This window comes from Prosopis cineraria, unplaced genomic scaffold, assembly GCF_029017545.1.
Source record: "Prosopis cineraria cultivar Desert tree isolate PC_DT_omini unplaced genomic scaffold, ASM2901754v1 PC1, whole genome shotgun sequence".
In the NCBI taxonomy this organism is placed as follows: domain Eukaryota; kingdom Viridiplantae; phylum Streptophyta; class Magnoliopsida; order Fabales; family Fabaceae; genus Prosopis; species Prosopis cineraria.
This window is the reverse complement of record NW_026555332.1, coordinates 38,100,515-38,120,910: the sequence shown is the minus strand read 5'-3', so window position 1 is coordinate 38,120,910 and position 20,396 is coordinate 38,100,515. Positions and strand designations below refer to the sequence as shown.

Below are 20,396 nucleotides of genomic sequence, written 5' to 3'. Positions count from 1 at the left end.
GGCCGGTTTATAAGTGCGAAGAATATATAGGGACAGGAAGATATCAAGTTACCAACCCGTGTGGTATACATCAAAGATGAGGGTAATATGTCCCAATCTGTCCCCCATGTTTGTCATATTGTCGTTTAAAACCACCCCCTTCAAGGACTTTTGGCTTTGAAGCCATTAATTAAGTGGAGAAATGAAAGAAAATAATTAAATTAATGTTTGAAAATTGGGAGTATTTTGGCAAAATATACTTTTAGTTTTCTAATCTTACATAAAATTTTAATTTTATTATTTAATTTTATAAAATATTTTTTAGTCTTTTAATACTAATATCATTAATTTTAAATAATTATTTTTATATTAATTATTGTTATTTTGAAAAGTTAAACTTAATATGTTAACATTTAAAAATATTTTTTTAATATTTAAAATTTTAATGTAAAAATTTATCAGGATAAAACTAATAATATTAGAGTTAAAAAAATTAAAAAGATACTTTAAAAAATTAAAAAATTAAAATAAAATATTGTATAAAATTAGATGACTGAATGTACATTTTAGCCTCTTTTGTTTCAGCGTTTGGGAGTATTCCTTGAGGAGAATGGAATAGACGAAGCTGATTAAAGATTTTATATATTTTTATTTAGTAAAAATTAATGTTAGTTAATGTTAATGATTAATAAATTAATTCAAAATAATATTAAAAATTCATCATTTTATTTTTAAGTATAAGATATATTTTTTTTTGCTCACGGATGGGAAGCAATATTGTTCCAAATACGGCCAGTATTAAATGTGAATAATTGTTTCAATAAAATTCAAATCTTAATTTATCATGCTGTGATCTTACTAAAATCAATCACTGTTGATAAGTGTAAGATATTTTAAAAAGACTTATATGCAAATGAACATAATTTTATTATAAGGATCATGTAACTTTTACTCCCTAAACCTTGTTTTGATTAGGGATTTATTTAGTTTTTAAACTTTGATTTAATACAATCTTTTTTTTGGTAATTTATTGAGTTAAAAAATTATATGAACTGAGTTATATCAAATTAAAAAATTATAACAAATGAATTGTTATGAGTTAATTAATTATAAAGACTAACTTGTTTTGAATTAAAATTTAAGAATTAAATCGATAGTTGAAGAAAATTTCAGAAATAAAAAAAAAATTGTGTTTTTCATTTGAAAGAATTGCATTAAAATCCCAAGTAAGAAAATTAATTATTATAAAACTTATTGATAACTGAACTATGGCCAACGGTAACTAATTGTGTTTGGTGATGTTTTATTTTTGCTTGGGTCTGCGGATAGAGGAGTGGTTCATCGGCTCGAAAATAATCAAATCTAAAGGGTGTTCTTGGTTTTGCTTGTGGTTGGATTGTTCCAAAGCTAGTTACTCAGTTTTGTGTTTTTAGGGATGGGACAATGACAACCTTTTTTATAATGGTTCTCGTTGGATCTTTACAGCGGTGGCATTTCTAGGGTGCTAGGGAAAGACATTTCTTAGGCCATCAGATGATGACTCATGGTGCAAGCTTGCCATCTCTTTATCCTCTTCCTCCCACTGTGTTTGTTAAGTCGATGTCCATGGTTGTCTATACTACTTTGGGATTCACTCATGGTGGCTGTTCTTCAACCTCTTTAATTGCTTCCTTAAAAAGGGTGGGATCTTTTGGGTGGTTATTTGAACCCTCACCCCTTATGGTTCGGTTTTATTGTTGGTGCTTTTTCTTTTCTATAGATTTCAATGTGACGGCGGCAACAATGGCAGTTGCTTTAAGCTCCCCTTAATCTGTTGTTTAAGGCTATGGTTTTTTATGGTTTTGTCCCTTTTGTTTGGGGGCCTTTTTGTTTCTAGGCTGTCCTTTTATACTTGCTTATGTTTGTTTCTAATATATCTAATATATAGTGTAAAAAAAAAGCTAGAAGTAAATTTTTAAGATACTGATATTCAACTGATTTTAAAAAGTGTCAACTTGCTCTAGAAATTTGTATAACTTCTTAGTATTTCTCCTTTCATGAATGCTCACTCTCTATTCTCTTTAGCGGCGTCGAAAAGAATTGGCAATGCCTCCTAAATGATTACAGGAGTTAAGGGTTATATAGTAGCCTTAAAGCCCATCGTTGGTTTCTTTCTTTTCTTCTTTTTACACACACACGTCTTTCTTAATTTTTTTGGTTTTTTAAATATTATCATCATCGTTATCATCATCATCTTTTGATTTCTTTATTTTATTCTTTTCTTTTCATTTTCACACTATATATATTAGATAGATTCAATATTTTAAAAATTAAATTGAATATTAAATCGAACAAGTCAATGGATAAGGATTTTCGTGGTCCAACCAGTGGTCAACATAATAATTAAATAAAAATAATACACATACATTTATATATAAACATATCAATTATAAATTAACATTTTTATATTTCACCTATTACTAAACGATAAGAATAAAGAGAAAATATTAAATATATAATAATAAGTTTAAAAAATTAAAAGAGATAGAATATATTATGGATCAGATAGATTTTTAAATCTTTTTATTGTTAAATCTTAACAAATATTATCATAATCACAATTTTAGTTATATGATTCGTGTAAACTGGAGTAAATTTTTTAATCTTTTCTTGCTTTTTGTCTTTTCTATTTTTTAATGGTCAGCTTTGAAAGATGGGAAGCTTTTTTCTCTATTCTCTCACCGTCAGTTTCAAAAGTTCTCCAAGCTCAAACTATTCATCTTCTTCTCAAGATAAAATTTCAAGGTGCATTCTTTCCTTTACGTGTTATGTAAGGTCTCCCATAGTAAACTATAATCAACTTTATAATCGAGATAATTATGAAATTAATTTAAATAAATTATCAAATTTTCATAATTCACAATTGGGAGAACAATTCTCAAAACATTTATAATGGAATCCCAAGTTTTCAACAATCAAATTTCTCCTATAAACTCACACATTGTTCAAATCAAAGTTTAAAGAAATGCAGAAGCCCGAAAATCATATGGGACCCAAACTATTGAGTTTCAAAACTCAGAGCAATAGAATTGTCTAAAAAATGTGTCATACGCTGCAGCTAAGTGTCAATGCTCTGTGGTTCACTCACCTCTGTGCCATGTGCTGCGGCGTGAGACACCATATGCTGTGACACATTGCACACAATTTGACAGCAAACAGCTACTGTCATTTGACAGAAGTGGGAGCTAAATTTTGACATGTCCTAAATCTCCATCCGACATCCAATCGATGTGGTTTTAGTGTCTATACGAAGCTTTTTCTAATTCTAGCTAATAATATAAGTTTCACATTTAAATTTATTTTCTATAAAGAGTTGGACACCAAGACCCATTTTACCACTTTTTCACATACAACTCACAATAATGGTGTCCCAACTCAACCATTAAGTGTCAAAAGCCAATATCGACCATGCTCAATGGACTCTAGTGAACTTAGGAAAACACACCATACTCAACCAAAAACATATAAAGCTCAATTTCACCACTCAAGTTCAAATTTCAAAAAATACAAGGGAGAGAAATTTCATGCACAAAATAATCATTTTCATTTCAAATCGGTCAAATTATACATGTTTTTACTTACACAAGTATTTTGACCCTATCCAAAAATTTACAACTAAAACTCATTAATCCAGGCATAAAATCACAAGTGAGATACAAAACTAATGCAAGTAACTCAAAATAATGACATATGACCTAGTTGGCAATTTTACAACATAAATACACATAAACAGAATATAGAGGCACGAAAATAGGATTTTCACCACAATCCTACTCCTTAGTACGTTTTTCTCAAACCAGATCCAATGAGTTAGGTTCTGAAAATATTAAAAATTGAAGGATGAGTACAACCACTCAGTAACCAAGTTTCATCTAGTCCATACAATTGCATATCAATTGAAAACATATACAAATAGGCAAAATTACACAATATCACACATATGATGAATATGACCACAGTTTACAATACTAATAACCATATGACCGAGTTTAATGCACATATAATCGCATAATGACAACGTACAACATGAGATTGTAATAATACAAACTATGCGCCCCTAACACATATCGGACCATAATAATAACAATCATATGACTAGATTTAAATGCATGATCAAATGCTAACCTTATACCCTCATGTTACCTCTGACATAAAACCAGCAACTATCACGTGACTACGTCCTTCACGGATTAACCCAACTTTTCACTTGTGAGGAGTTACCGGGTTAGGATTAACTGACTCACTTATGTAATCTAGTTTCCCTCAATATTAACAACCACGAAGTGTTATATCCTTAATTTAGCCTCCTCATGAACTGGTGGAAACTAGTTAGGTTCGAGTCTCTCATAGAACAAATAAGACAGTCCGGAATCAATTATGGAACGGGGGCTACCTCTTAATTCCAACGGTCTGTGCCAAGGTAAGTTTTTGATTCCAATAGTTACTACCAATACTACATAAATTTAATCATCTACTTCTCTTACTAGACGAACTCTCGTCAATGATCATACGATACATGTATACCATATATTCATGCAATTCAATCATCAATCTCATAACATCAATTCATATATAATCACATATTCAACTCACTCGACTTGCCAAATACCATATTTTATTAATTTCATAATGATTAGCCATTTATCCAATCTTTAATTACAAAGAGAATGCTTGCTAAAGGTTTTATTTTCAAAATTATACCACAAATTCATAAGTTCATCATTTTGCTAAATATTGTATCAATAGTTAAAAATATCAACCATACTTTACACAACAATCAATTAACATTAAATTATATAAATTAAGTTTCTCTTAGTTATCTTAAACATTTGAAATGTCAAAGATTTACCCCTTATAATATCAACTTTCAAAGCTTCTCATAAGCTCAAATGGTGCCAAAGAGTCACTTTACAAACATAATACAAAGATATCATCATTATCCCAAATCTTAAGAATTTATCAATACCAAACTCCACATTTCTATTCTATCAATCCCATAAATTTACTACCCATTCATACCCAATATGTTCTCTAGGTTCCATTAACTCATATTATTATTTTTAAGTCATTAAACCACCATTAATGAGTTATAAACACCTCTAACAACTATATTAATTGTAAAATTCGTATGAAAATAACTCATCCCAACTAACTCTTGACAAAATCATTAATTTAGGGTTTAAATACTTCAAACAACTTCCATTATATCCATTCTAACCCATGGGCTTAGACTTATAACTCCTATGGACTGAAAACCAATCTTCTAACTCAAACTTAACTTAAATCTTCATAAAATATGGTAGAGAAAGGAAAATAAGGGCATAAACTACTTACCTTAGGTGTTTAGATGCCTCAATATGTCTTCACGGGTCCCAGTGGATATGCCCTAGCTAAGCCAAGTTGTGTTTTTCATTTCCCAATCTTCCTTCCTTTTGTTTTCGTATGCAAAACATAACTAATAAAGTTTGATTTTTGGCCATGCACCACACAGAGAGGCCCAATGCATGCTAATCTGTCTCTGTGCATTGTGGTGAATTGCCCACACACCACGACATGTAGTACAAGAGCAATTCATAACTTATTCCTCATCTTTCCTTGCTTGGCTTGGCCTAACTTAAATTCGGACCCACTTTTTAGGCGAAATCAAAGCCAAATACACTATTTAGACTTCTTTGGCCACACATCTCATCAATTCAGTAATCATACTAATTATGCTATTTAATCTTGATTAAATTTGCTAAATGTTACATGTTCCACTGACTTTATGTGCTTATGACCTGTACCTCGTCTCCATCATTGTACTCTGTGTGTACTTTGTGGCTTATGCATCGTCTCCATCAAGGCACCTTTTCATTTTCCTATTGTGATCGAAACGTCAAGGAGAAAAAGTTGTTTTCAAAGTGAAAAAAAATCTAGATCTAAAACGTGTTGGCGTCCAAGTTTGCTTTATCTTCTTTCTTCTTCATCTACAGGAGTGTTAATTGTAGGATTTTTTTGGCATCAAACTCATTTGACCCGCTAACAAATCATTTTGAGTTCGAGTCTAATTTCGGTTTACTAAAACCTACACGATTTAAAGCGGTTCAATTTAGTCCAACTACCTAAATAGTCCAATGAACTGAAACAAGCTGCTCTAACATTCAGGTGACGGTCCTATCGATCTAACTATTCAGGTCTGACAACACTGTATAGAATAGAATTTCGCTTCCCCCTTTTTTTAACACTTCAAACCCTCATATAAATTAGTTATTACTAATCAAAGTTCTTTAAAAAATAAAAAAATTGTTGGCAAAAAAATGAAAAATTAGATCTTAACTATATCAGGTCTCAATCTAATTTAAATAATATTTAAATAAATATATTTTTTAAATAAAATTTAAGATTCTATTTATTTAATTTTACTCAACCTTATAAATTTCTTTTTTTATTGACAGGAAAGTAAAACAAAAGAAAATTAAACACCTTATAAATTTCTCCTTCCTCAAAAATATACCTTGAAATTAAAATCTCAAAATTTATTTTATTTTGAGTAAATTCTCCTTACTCAAGATTATATAGTAAATTCATATTAATATGGAATAACTTTTTTCCCTAATATTAAGGATAAATGGGCAAAAATACTCACAAAGTCGCTGGCTAAGAGCATCCAATAGCATAAAGTGATAAAAATGCAAAAATATCTATAACGTTGCCTAAGTTAGTGTAAGAGTGACTTATCTGTTAAGTCATTCAAATGTTAACCGTTTAGCTGACACCTAAGTGGACATTGACCTATTTTTGCTAATGTGAACTGCAAAAATATCCACGAAATCACCAACTAGGAGTATCAAATAGCTTAAAGTAAAAAAAAATAACAAGAATACCTATAACATTATTTTAGTAGATGCAATAGTGGTTAATTTATCAAAATTCATGCCATTTGATTTCTTTCCATCCGACGATATTCTTAAATTTATAACTGATATTAGTAAATTAATAAGTAAAGCTAGCAATTTAACAAGTGACGTTGTTGCTTATAATTGAAAAACTGATGTCAAGCTTATATAATTATTAACTTATCAACTCATGTAATTTACAATTCATATTCATAAATTAATAAGCGGAGTAAGAAAATTAACAATTAGTGATTCCTCATAACAAGTAAAGAGTATTTTGATCTTTTTAATGTCAAAATTCTTTTAATTTTTTTCACCTAAATTGAATTGAAATTTTAAATTTTTTTGGAATCCATCTAAAATTAATTATTTGCAGTGGTTATTAACTGAAATTCTCTTTATTAATTAAGTCATAAAATTTAAGATGTTATGATAATTTTCTAAATCCAAATTGTTTTAAACTATCTTAAACATGACCTTATCATATCCCTAAGCTCGAAAATAATTTCAAGGGCTGGAAAGGAAGGATGTTACAACATTACCCTAAGTTTTTTATTGATATTTCATAAATGCCCTTATGTTAAAAAACAAAAACTTTCCTTCTAACATGTGTATAAATATAAGTTGGCAAAAAAAAAAAAAAGTGTAGTGCCATTGGCGATGTTGATATTAAAAAAATTGTTAAAATTGAAGGCAGAAGATGCAACAAACATAGATTTCATGTGTATTCTTTTTTTTTCCCTGCCTACTTACTCACAGAATTCTAATACTAAGTTATTCAAAGGTGAAACAATAAAGAAAGAATTAAACTTATCTATTCTAAAACTTCCTCCCATATCGGACACAAAAAAAATATATAAAAATATGAACATTTTATGGGCACGTTTGGTTTTCTCTCATTTAACATTTAGGACAGACTTTTAAACTTTTAAAATATTAAAAGTTATTTGAGCAATTTTTTAAGGAGTAAAATAACTTTTAAAAAATGAGTTTGAAAAGTGAATTTTGAAAGTATACTTTTTGGTGGATTTCAAATGTGAGCTTGAAATATGGATGTTGTTTTACTCTCTCATTCTTTTATTTAAAAAAATTAATTCATTAAAAATATAATTATTATTTAAATAAAAATAATTAGATATCAAATTTTTAACATTATAAATTGAATAGTTAATCATGTTAATTTTTAACATTAATGTATAATAAAAATTATAAATTTTTATCACATTTTTTAAAATTACAAATTTAAAAAGTACAAATAATTAGAGATCAAGTTTTTAGTATTGTAGATCAAATTTTATGTTATTTAAAATCTTTATCATATTTTTTAAATATTTTAAATATATTATACTTGTATAATAAAAATTATAAATCATCATAAATCAATGACCTTTTTAATAATTGTACATTTAAAAATATATTTTATTATCATAATCTTATCAATTTTTAGTTTACTAAACTGACTTTTGAAAAAATATATTTAAATATAAATTTTATTACGATCAAAATTTTTTATTAAACTGATTTTTTTTAAATGAACTTTTAATAAATTAAAAACCAAACATACATTACATCCTATTCTCCCTCTCCTTGAAAGCATGAAAGAAAAATAATTAATATAAAATTTATTAATGATGCACAACATTTAAAAATTATAATTTAATTTAATTAAGGTGGAATAATATTTTACATGAGGAACAATTAAAAAAAACTAATATATAGTAATGTAATAGTAAATTAATTATTATCTTTCCCTCCCTCTCCTCTCAAGTCAAACAAGATATCATTAAAAATTTCCTTTTTTCTAACAAAATCAAGTAAGATATCATTAAAACCTTTTTCTTCATTCCTTCCCCTTCTCCCTCCTTTAAACCAAACATAATCTAAAGGTAAAATTTTGTTTACAAAAAAGTAAGTAAAACATTAATTCACCTTTATTTGTTTTTTTTTTAATTTTTCAGGGAATGTAGTCGGTGCAAGAGAAATTTTATTTATAAATTATTTTTAACATGTTATATCAAAATAAAAAATCTAAATTTTGCTAAAAAACTAAAAAACATTAATTAATCTTTATTTGTTTCTTTTAATTTTTCGTTATCTAAGGATGTAGTTGGTGAAAGAAAAATTTTATTTATAAATTACTTTTAATGTCTCCCATGAAAAAGGAATCTTAATTTTCGCTAACCCGTCAAAAAATAACAAATTCAACGAGTTTGCAATTTAGTTTGGCCAAAAAAAAAAAAAACAAGCTTGCAGTTTAGATATTAAAGATATTAACCAGGCGACAGTTTTTAATCATCATTCCACTAACGTTCATTTCACGTCCTGCCCCGGGTCACCCTGCTCCAAAACGCCAGTGGCTAAGCCTATAAAACTCGTATAAACTCAAGTCGATGTCTCAGAGCTGAAGCCTCCATAGGCTATGGGCGTCACACTGTGAAAGATTTGACCTACACCAGAAGCGAAAATGTCGGCTTCCAAGTTCGCACTGCACGGAATCGGAACCGCACTATTCCGTGCCCCACGAACATTCTCTGCAAATCCTCCCCCTCTTCTCGTTTATAAGCCCCCTCCTCTCAGGACGCTGCGGTTCCAACGGTACAGTTACTCTGCTGAGGCTGATACAATCACTGCTGACAACAGCAACAAGAACGAAACCCTGTCCTCCGTTGATCAATCCGTTCAACATCCGTGGCCCGAATGGGTGTCCTTTGTTGACCGCTTGAAGATAAAAGGTTATCTGACTGAATCGTCTGCTGCTTCTTCTTCTTCGTCTTCAGCTGAGGTTGGGGATGAATTTGACGCTTCCACTAATGGTGTTGGCGTCACGAACTCAAGTGACAGTGTTTACAGGAACATGAATCTTGTCAAGAATGCCTGTCTAAGCTTCGCGCGTGACCGCTATGATGTCTTCAAGTGGGTTTGTTTGACTACTCTTGTAATTGTTATACGTTTGAATTCTCTGTTTGGATACTTTCAAATGTGCAAAGGCAATACAATTTATTGAGTCTTTCCTTAAAGCGATTCGGATGGCTAAACTCCGAAAAGAGGATAGCTTGATTCTGATGAACTGATAAGACTGCTTTTTTCATTCATACTTGGAAGCTTGAAAGCCTAGTTGATAATAGTAATTGCCAGCTTGGTTAAATAGAAATGATGTGAAAAAATGATGTTCACTTTGTCTGCTCAAGCCGATCATGTTAGAAGCCAGGATAGTTTTCATATAGCAATTTACACTAGGTGTAGTGTCTTTTATGCCTGTCAAATCTCACAAGCAGCTCAAGCATTAATATATGCTCATTGAGTCTTTGACTTATGTTGCATCTTATGCAGATCACTTTCAGAGGAAAATATTCAAACAGTGGCAAAAGCTGGATGTCCTAATGTGTTGCGGAAGGTTGTTAATTCATCTAAAAGGTTAAGAGCTCACGTGGGATTAGATGAAGGGGATGTATGTTAGTTCCTTCTCTTAATTAAATATTTATGTTTAAAAGCTATCGTGCAGAATAGTTCTAGATACTGATCCTCTCATAAATTTATAAGGATTCATTTTTTCTCTCAAAGTTTGAGAAGGCATTCGATTGCTGTGTATCTCAGGAAAGCTTGCTTCTGTCCAGGTTTGTAGTACCTGCAACCTACGAGGCTCCTGTGATAGAGCTTATGTGATTCTAAAAGAGCATGAAGCTGGCCGAACTGTGGATATAGTGCGTATACTTTTGATTCATGCATTGGATCCTCTAGTTATTTCTGGAGGAGAGAAACCTCCAGGCAGAGAGGATATTGAATTGTCTGCAAGAAAACTTTTGTCTGAGTTGATTGAATTGAGTGAATCATCCATGGCTCCTGAACCTCCAAAGCTCCCTAAAAACATGCTGTGTTTAAAGCAAGCAAAACTGATATAGTATCTAAAGATGTTGATATGAAGTCGGGTGACTGGACATGTCCAAAGTAAGTCATATTCTGGATCATACAACTGTCTTCCCAGTCAGTATTAATTTTTATATGCTAAAACTCTTTCTTTGAATGCATACTAGCTTACATTTTTGGTATCTTGTTCTTATTTCTTTATATGCTGAAGAAGTGGACTATGCAAGAGAAGATTTTGAAGCAATGGAAGTCTTTGAATAAATGCCTCAAACATAGAATTATAGATGTTTGTGAAATATGGTGTGTTTGAAAACTTTGTGGTAAGCATAATCCAATTCCAATTTCCACAAAATAAGTAATTTTTATGCATGTAGAAAACATCACCCTTAAGCGTATGAGTGGGGAACACATAATGGAGGTTTTATCTGCTTCTTGGGATTGTGTCCAAAATCACTTTAAGCTGATGGAGTTTATAGAGTAGAAGAGATAGTCACGCATTTTTTTGTGGCTTTGTCTTTGTTTGTGCTCTCCCTTTCTATGTGGAGCTGATGGTTCATATTGGCTTTGTTACTGCCTGTTCCCTTGTCACCTCCAAACTCATTTTTTATTATCATTTTTGTTCCAAAAATCCTGTAATATCCTAACCTAATTCGAATTGTTGTAATAAAAAAAATATGGACTATTAAAACAATGTTAAAACTTAAAACAAAGTAAATGACATTGGGAATTATTAAATGCCAATTTCTCTTTCCACTTTTATCTTCTCTTCTCTATCATGTTTTCACTTTATGCCATGCACATGTATGCCTTTTTTTGTGTGTAAATTTCTTAAAAAAGGTCATGAACTTCATCGCTCAACATATTATGGGTATTTTCAGATATGATTATATTGAAAATTTTTCATAATGCCCTTGGGAGATAGATTTGGATTGTAGTTGCCCTTTCCACTATTATCCCAATTTGAAAGGATAGGAGCTTTTGACAATCCCCGGCAAAAGGCATTGCGCTGCTAAAGTTAGGCTTGTGATTTACTAATTTCACATTACTTTGTGACAATAGCAACCAGATATCATAAAATAAACATCTATAGCCCTTAAAGTCTACAGCTAGAATTATTTCCTTGTTGCTATTTTGTTATTTTATTCTGCTATTATGTAGTTTCATTATTCTTTTTATCATAATTACCAGTCACCTTCAATAAAAAAGACTAGAAGAATTAAATTTTACCAGTTATGTGTTCAACTGTGTTTATATCTGTGTATATGTAGAGAATATGGACATAGTATATCATCTTTTACAAGATTAGTTACTCATGATCTTTAGCTCCTAGTTTCAATTATTCATCCTCATCGCATTTCTAGACTAAATTTTCCCTTATTACTTTATACAATAGTGAATGTGGGGCTTTAAAGGGATAGCAAGAGCATAAGGTTGGGGTAATAGAGATGAGAATGTTGAGATGAATATGCAGGCATATAGGTAAAGAAAAAAATCCAAAAGAAGCATATACGAGTTAAGGTGGGTGTAGCATCTATTAAGGAGAAAATGGCAGAAATCGTTTGAGGTGGCTTTGACATGTACAAAGAAGACCGTGGGAGGCACTAGTAAAGAGAGTGGAATAATTGTATTGAGCCCTATAAAGAGGGTTGCCGATCTCACCTAATGAGATAAAGCTTGTTGTTGTTGGTCTACCTTATAATAATTGGATGTGTGATATGAGCAAAAGAGAAAAAGTCATTTGGTTTGAGAAGCTTTATCTGTTTGTTGATATGATGGAGTTGATTGAAGGATTATATTAGAAGTTTTTGAAACATGGCACAGTATATCTAAAAGCTTTAGAAAGATCTCTTTCATCTGTTTGAATTCTTATTCTTTTTATCCAACTATTGCTGTGGAAAGGTTTCCTCTGTTCATAGGCATGCTTTTATTGCATTTTGCAAATTTTGGAAGGATAATTGTTTTGCTATGTGGTATTGTGGGTGGAACTAAGTTCTTGCAGTTGTTGCTGCATGGGAATATTTTTTATCTTACTCCTTAAAATTAATTTTGTTTCCTCCTTATCATAAATATTAAATAGTTTCATTTTCCATGATCATTCATGTTGGTGGAGACTGGAGATGTACCAAACCCTTTAAAGTTATCATGACTTCAGGACGGTTGTCCTTTTTAACTTTTTTTTTTTTTGCAGGTGCAATTTTATGAACTTCTCTAGAAATGCGAAATGCCTAAAATGTCGAGAGGATAAGCCTGCTGGTTTGCCTGAGCAGGGAATGAAAAAAGGAGACTGGATCTGCTCTAAGTAAGTCCTCTAGTTCTTGTTTAGATTTTTTGCTAAAACAGTCTGGCTTGAAGGACAAAAACAATCATACGCAATTCTATAACCCAGTAAATTCTTCTCAAATCTCTCACTCTCGGCAAGTTACAACCTAACTTCCAGCTTCCCTCCACTTAGCAAACTGACGGGCTCTGACTAAATCCCAACAAGACAAAAGTAAACACAGCAGAATGGCAAAGCAACAAAGCACATAAATAACGTAATGGCAACTAATTTTTCTATCTAGCCTTAGCTGTAAGTCACAGTCATTCTTCTATGTATTTGTCAACTTGCTTTGGAACATGTGCTATTGTAAATAAACAACAATTTTTTGTTGTAAAATTACAAAAGATGGTGCGATGAAATTCTCTCCTCACTGCTTTTGAGTCTCAAACTTCCTCTGTTGTCATTATGTATTCCAAATTGATTTAGCATCCAGAAACCTAATAGAACATTGTCACTGCCCAATTGCAATTCAAGAACTTCGGCAAACAGTACATTGTTTAACATCTTTGGTAGACTTGTAGCTTCTAAAATTCTCTGACCTCCATCCCCTGAACGACTTTCAACATTCTCCCAACTGCTCTTCTTGGCATTGTTCAACAAATTGATTGAGCTTCTAATTTTTTTTGGATCTCGCAACATTCTAAATTTTTTGACCTTCTCCTAGCTAGTCTTCACTACATGGTTTGCACATTAAGGCGCCAACAAAACATTGTGTAGGGCTAAAATCTTCAATTTTTTTCCTCAACCAAGTTTCCATATCACAGCACATAAAAACCTCACATAATCTTGCTCATTAGGGCATAGGACAAAACATGATCATCAAGGTAGCCAGCAACCCAATTTGAAATTGACTGGGTAGAATCTCCGTTGTATTAATGATCCACTATAAGGCATTGTGTTTTGCAGTGTAGGAGACTGTGTATCATGAAAAAGTAGGAAATAGGTAGTTTTGACTAGATCTATTGTCAAAGTTGAATATCATGTCATGGCCTTTGCAACATTTGAATAGTTGTGACTTGTGGATGAGATGGTTCCTTCAAGGAATGCATTTCGGAGATTTAGATAAGGCAAAATTGATTTGTTGGGTTGTGACTATCAAACGGTGCTACACATTGGCTTTAATCTGGATTTTCATGAGAGGACTTAAAACATTAGTTGATTGTTACTTCACCAGAGTAAGATACTTTCAGGGACTCCTATTGTTAGCTGTGCTACCTCCAATTATCATTTGGTTGATATTTTCTTCTATTCCCCAAGAATACCAGAACCAGTGCCAATTAGGGGCTTTATAGAGGTTAATGAGTACATTTCTTGAAGGAGGGTTATAGTTGGTAATGTTTTGAGTCTTAGGTTTGTGATTCAATATTTTTGTAGGGTCAAGTTTTGCAAAGCGATGTTGATGAAAGTGTTTTCGTAGGCTGTTCTTTTAAATAAGGAAATGACCCTATATATGTAGAGGGTCACATTACTGTAGTAATTGTGGCAGTAGTAGTTTTTACAAAAGTGAGTGGGTGGATACATGAGGGATTGATGACACAATTTTTGTATCAAACGGTACTGCATATTGGCTTTAATGTAGATTTTTATGAGAGGACTAAAAACATTAGTTGATTGTTACTTCATTAGAGAAAAGATACTTTCAGGGACTCCTTTTGTTAGCTATGCTACCTCTAATTATCAATTGGTTGATATTTTCTTCTATTCCCCAAGAAGACTAGAACCAGTGCCAATTAGGGGCTTTATAGAGCTTAATGACTACATTTCTCAAAGGAGTGTTATAGTTGGTAATGTTATGGGTCTTAGGTTTGTGATTCAACATTTTTGTAGGGTCAAATTTTGCAAAATGATGTTGATGAAAGTGTTTTCATAGGCTGTTCTTTTACATAAGGAAATGACCCTATATACATAGAGGGTCAAGTTAACCATGATAGGGTGCACATGTTTTTTGTATCTGGTTTGATCTTTGGTTGCATCGTCTCGTGTGAAGGAATACAAATTTATGATAAAAGTTTTATATTTCATGGAACTTGTTCTCCATTGATAATGTGATTCAATACCAATTGTTGAGCTTCTTTAATGAATAACAAATTGTGTGAATATATATCTCTCGAATTTTTTGATAGAAAATCTCTAGAATTTTTTTAATTGTATTTGATGTGTTAACATGCTTTTGTTAGTTTTGTTTAGGGACTATGCTGTTCAATATTTAATTAATGCTTAGAATTTATAATTATATTATAGTCACTCAATAACCTATGAACAACTATCCCTATTTGGTGTCTTCTAGTCTGTTGACTGTTGCTCTTTCATTTTACGGCAGATGCAATTTTTAAAATTTTTCGGGAAATATATGCTGCCTCAAATGCAACGCACAGAACTTGAATAGGGTCAGTACAAATATAGTTGAAAGGAAAAAGGGTGATTGGGATTTTGCCCAAAGTCAGTCTGCTCTTTTTACTGACAAGTTAAGTCTCATTGACAATATTATTATAGTTTACTGTCTATGATGATATCTTTCACATATTTAATTGAATTATTAATTATTAATGGGGGAAGGGAAGAAATTATGAAGGATAATAGTCATCAATTATGAATTAAGAATTAACAATAGATGTAGACTATATGATTTTAAATGAAAGTAAATGTGTTTTAATTAAGAATAAACAAAGATTAGGATTTAATATTTTGATTACTTTTTTTTTTTAAATAGCACTAGCCTTAAGTGTTATCTTATCTTCATCATCTAGGATGATACATTTGAGTTGTTTTATTTAAATATTTTGATTACTTTTGTTAGAATTAAGATCTTTTATTCAAATATTTAATTGAATTATTAATTATTAATGGGGGAAGGGAAGAGATTATGAAAGATAATAGTCATTAATTATGAATTAAGAATTAACAATAGATGTAGACTATATGATTTTAAATGAAAGTAAATGTGTTTTAATTAAGAATAAACAAAGATTAGGATTTAATATTTTGATTACTCTTTTTTTTTTAAATAGCACTAGCCTTAAATGTTATCTTATCTTCATCATCTAGTATGATACATTTCAGTTGTTTTATTTAAATATTTTGATTACTTTTGTTAGAATTAAGATCTTTTGTTTGGACTATTGTATTGTCTTTCATTTTTAAATGCTACCTCTTGGCCTCAGTGTAAAGTCCTTACTAATTAGCATCAGGCTAGTTCTCTGATTGAATTAATAATGTTTTATATGTCTATTTCCTCCTCTCTCCTCCCCCATCTTTTCTGCTTTTTAATTCTTGCTATTAATTCTACATCAATTTGGGATGGAGCAAGATCTCCTTGTTCCATCCACGGTTTTGTTGCTGGGAAATTATTGGAATCTATTGAAAATTTCAAAACCATTGCTGTACATTCAAGTTCTAGCTTTTCTGGTCACCAAACCTAACAAGTGACTTGGCCATCAGATGCACACGTTCCAGATTGGCCTGTCTTTGAAGTTCGATCACCAGTGCTGCCTGCTATCTATCATTCTCCAATTCTTTTTCCATGTGTTTTTGCCTAAGCTCAATAAGTTGAATCACTTGAATGTATTTTGGATGTATTTCTACTTTGTTTGGTTCTTTAATTGTTGTGACTAGCCTGAATAATCTTGATGAACAGTTTGTGATTGGTAGAATAGAATGCCAATGTGAAAATATTTTGAGTGCTATTGATAAACTGTGTAAACAAGTCACGGGCAAATGCAAGAGTTAAATGTAAAAGAAGAGTGTTTCCAACAAGATTCCGATGCATTGGATGAAACTTTCTTGATAGAGCTTAACATTATCATTATTGATCCACTTAATTGCCCTCCAAAATGTGGATTTGCAGTTGGATGTAAATTTTGATACTGGAGTTCCTGATCATTTTGGACAGCAATTTGAAGTTAAATCTCCATAATGCTGGGTTTAGATTCAACCAAATCAAATGCTAGGGACTGAAGGAGGTTTTTTTATTTTTTTTATAATTGTAGATATGTTAAAGAATCAAAAGTTATCTCAGTTGTCTCATCTTAAAATGGTAGTGTTCATTTTAATCAAGGCACTACTAGTCCTCTACTTAGGGACTAGTTTTTTCCACCTGGGTGAATGAGAATGAGAATGGAGTAAGATAATATTAATTATTTATAAACTGCCTGAGCATGTGAGACATCTGCTGTTTCGAGATGCTGTGGGAGCTACGACCCTACTATGATTTGGTGTTTTTCCCGCCTTCGTTTTGGGCTTAGCCCTGTATTGTCTAAAAAAAGAGAACTAAGAAATGAAAATAAATACAGGAAATGGGATTTTGTTTGCTTGTTTTTTGGGTGTTCCATGGTCAATGTTCTCTTTATTTGCTAAATACATGCCCTTGTAGTTGTGATGGCTTTATTAGTTCTAAAGATGATAAGCTTGTCTTGCCACCCAAATTTTTCCCATTTCTCTGTTGATGTTATCGTATGATACTTGTGATCCATTGCCCGTATGTGGTTTCTTCTGGTCTGCTGACAGTTGCTCTTTGGTTTCGTACTTTTATTGCAGATGCAGTTTTGTTAATTTTGCACGAAATATGTGCTGTCTTAAATGTGACACAGAGGGCCCAAAGAGGGTCAATGCAGATATTGAAAAGAAAAAGGGCGATTGGGATTGCCCAAAGTGAGTCTCCTATTACTGACAATTGTAATCTCATGGACAATATTTTAGAATTCATTTTCTTGGGTAGCATGACTTATTGGTGGAGATTGAAGACAAATTAGAAAAGATAATATTAATTATTTATTAATTAGAAGTATAGATATAAGAAAGAGGATTTTAATTAAAATTAGAATTAGAAGTATTTTCATTAGTAATAAATTATAACACTCTTGGAAGTTGTTGAACGCGATCTCTTAATTAATAATATTCCTAAAAGCTTGATAAATGATAAAGCACAATGACGTCTTGCAATCCATGTAGCCGACCCCACCTAGTGGGATAAAGGCTTGTTGTTGTTGTTGTTAGAATTAGAAGTATTTTAATTAGTAATAAATTTAGACAAGAATTTGAGAATCTGTTTGGTTTTAGTTTTTAAAAACATTTAAAAAAAATTTAAAAATTTGTTTGGATGAGTATTTTAAATTTAATTGTTTCAAAAACTGTTCTCATTTTTTGTTTTTAAAAACAAAAAATAGAAATATCTTAAAGCTGTTTTCATTTTATTTTTCTTGTTTTCAAAATACATTACATTTGATTATTAAAAACTACAGTTACCTTAACCAATAATTATTGTAGGCCATCACAATTAAATGTCGTTAATCATCACTATTGATTGTCTTTTAATTTTAAGACTGTTTTTGAATTAACACAATCAAGCAGATTTTCTTTTTGCTTTGTTTTGAAAAATAGTTTCAAAAACTATATTGCAAAATAGTTTTTAAAAACAAAATCAGAATAGAAACCAAACAAGTCCTAAGATTATAGTTAATTTTTTTTGTCTTGGTAGGCGCTTTAGATTTTATCCTAAATACCCACTTGATATAGACTTGGTTATGTTCTATTAAGACTAATTTCTGTTAGAATTATTTTATTGGCTTTTATTTAAATGTTGTCTATTGGGCTCCATATAAATCCTTGCTAATTTTGTTATTTTTTATTAAATTAATAAAGTCTCGTTTATCTCTGGCTTCTTACATCTCTCCTCTCCTTTATTCTTGACTATGGTCCTACATGATTTGTGTGCGATTTGATAACTGTGAACGTGTGTGTTTTATCCCACAGCTGCCTGTGGCGTTATTATTTGGAGTTATCACCTTTAGTTGTGATGACGAAACTCCTTCAAACTTCAGTTTTCCTAGTTCTCTTACAGCAAATCATTCATAAATTAATTATAGCAGGCAAAATCATGCTTAACCTCTGATTATTCATTCAATTACTATGATACTAAAGTATGCTCTATTGGTGCTGCAATCTCATTTATTCTGTCGATTTTGTTGTCGTCCTATGATGTAGGAGAGGTGAGGCTTTTACCCTTTGTAAGTAAGAATCCCTATTTAAGTGATGATAATGATAATCTTTTATCTTATTGGTGGTTTTTAATAAATTTCTCCCGGGGGAAGATGCAGTTTATTCCAAACTGCCTTGTTTGTGCGACTATAATCAATATGTAATACACAAAGATAAAATTAATACTAAATTTTTGATGAGCTTGATGTTTTATAGGAACATGTTGAGAGTTATTTTTTGCCAGTGTTCTATAATCCTTTGATTGATCATATAATTCAGTAAATCACTGAAAGTTTTGACTCATGCAAACGAGAGATCATTTTGTTGTGAATATAACTGATAATTCCCACCTGGCAAACACTTTTTAACTTCATCTAGTAAAAGCTGCAGCTAGAATATGAATGAATGTCCAAGTATACATCTATGATGATGACCTTGTGTTCTTCAACTTTTTACAATCACATCTGTTCTGTTGATGAATACCCTAATAATTAAACCATCTTCTCATTGATTTTCCTCTGTCTAGGTGCGGGTTCTTGAACTTCGCTGGCAATGTGAAGTGTTTGCGTTGTCCAGAGCGAAGGCCCATGCAACGTGCTGGGGATTGGAATTGTCCCAAGTGAGTCTATGACCTTCTTACCTTTGTTTTTTCTCTACAGCTCCACGCATCTTTCCGAGTATTGCAAAAATAGACGGTGATAAAATTTTGTTCTTTTCATATATTGCTTTGTGTAGATGTGATTTCTTCAACTTCGTAAAAAACAAGACTTGCCTGAAGTGCAATTCTGAACGCCCTCTTGAGCAACCAAGTGCTAGGGATGAGGATCATACATGGATACGGCCCACTTGAAAACTCATCGAGTTGACAATGTCCTTGTAGCATAGCGACATATTGTTTGTCTTTTGCTACCCACCAAATTGCGGATTCGAAGATTTTGGTTTGTATTTCGTAAATTTTAGACAATTTTCTATATTTGGCTCTTCATTATTGAAAAAAGACGTAGCACTAGTTGCAAGGCTAGCATTGAGCTATAATTTTTATGCTCCCTAATTTTGTAATTAGATTTTAGTTCAAAGTAACAAAGCATGAGATTGAGCATAATTATGAAGAAAGGCTAGCTTTTGAATACCTTGCCAGTTTCCTCGGAACAGGTTTACATTTTTTTATATTTGTTTTAGGTGTTTCAATTAAGTTATAATAAGGTTGTGATTTTTCAACAATACATGTGTGCTTTAATTCATAAATTATATATCATACTCTAAGATGAATAGACGACTACTATAAACTAAACGCTTGTGTTTTGATTCGAGAACTTTACACCAGATTGGTAAAGAATTTCACTTTT

The 20,396-nt window shown here is 31.4% G+C and overlaps 1 protein-coding gene across 1 annotated transcript; it reads left to right on the top strand.

Moving 5' to 3' along the window:
* Positions 1–9,218: 9,218 nt before the first annotated feature.
* LOC129319244 (zinc finger protein VAR3, chloroplastic) lies at positions 9,219–20,179 on the top strand. Its single transcript, XM_054964247.1, is given in 8 exon segments — positions 9,219–9,806; positions 10,224–10,341; positions 10,508–10,781; positions 10,784–10,838; positions 12,946–13,056; positions 17,611–17,724; positions 19,577–19,669; positions 19,786–20,179. Coding segments are annotated over 8 exon segments (1,329 nt in total). The 5' UTR covers positions 9,219–9,357; the 3' UTR covers positions 19,901–20,179.
* The last annotated feature ends 217 nt before the right edge of the window (positions 20,180–20,396 follow it).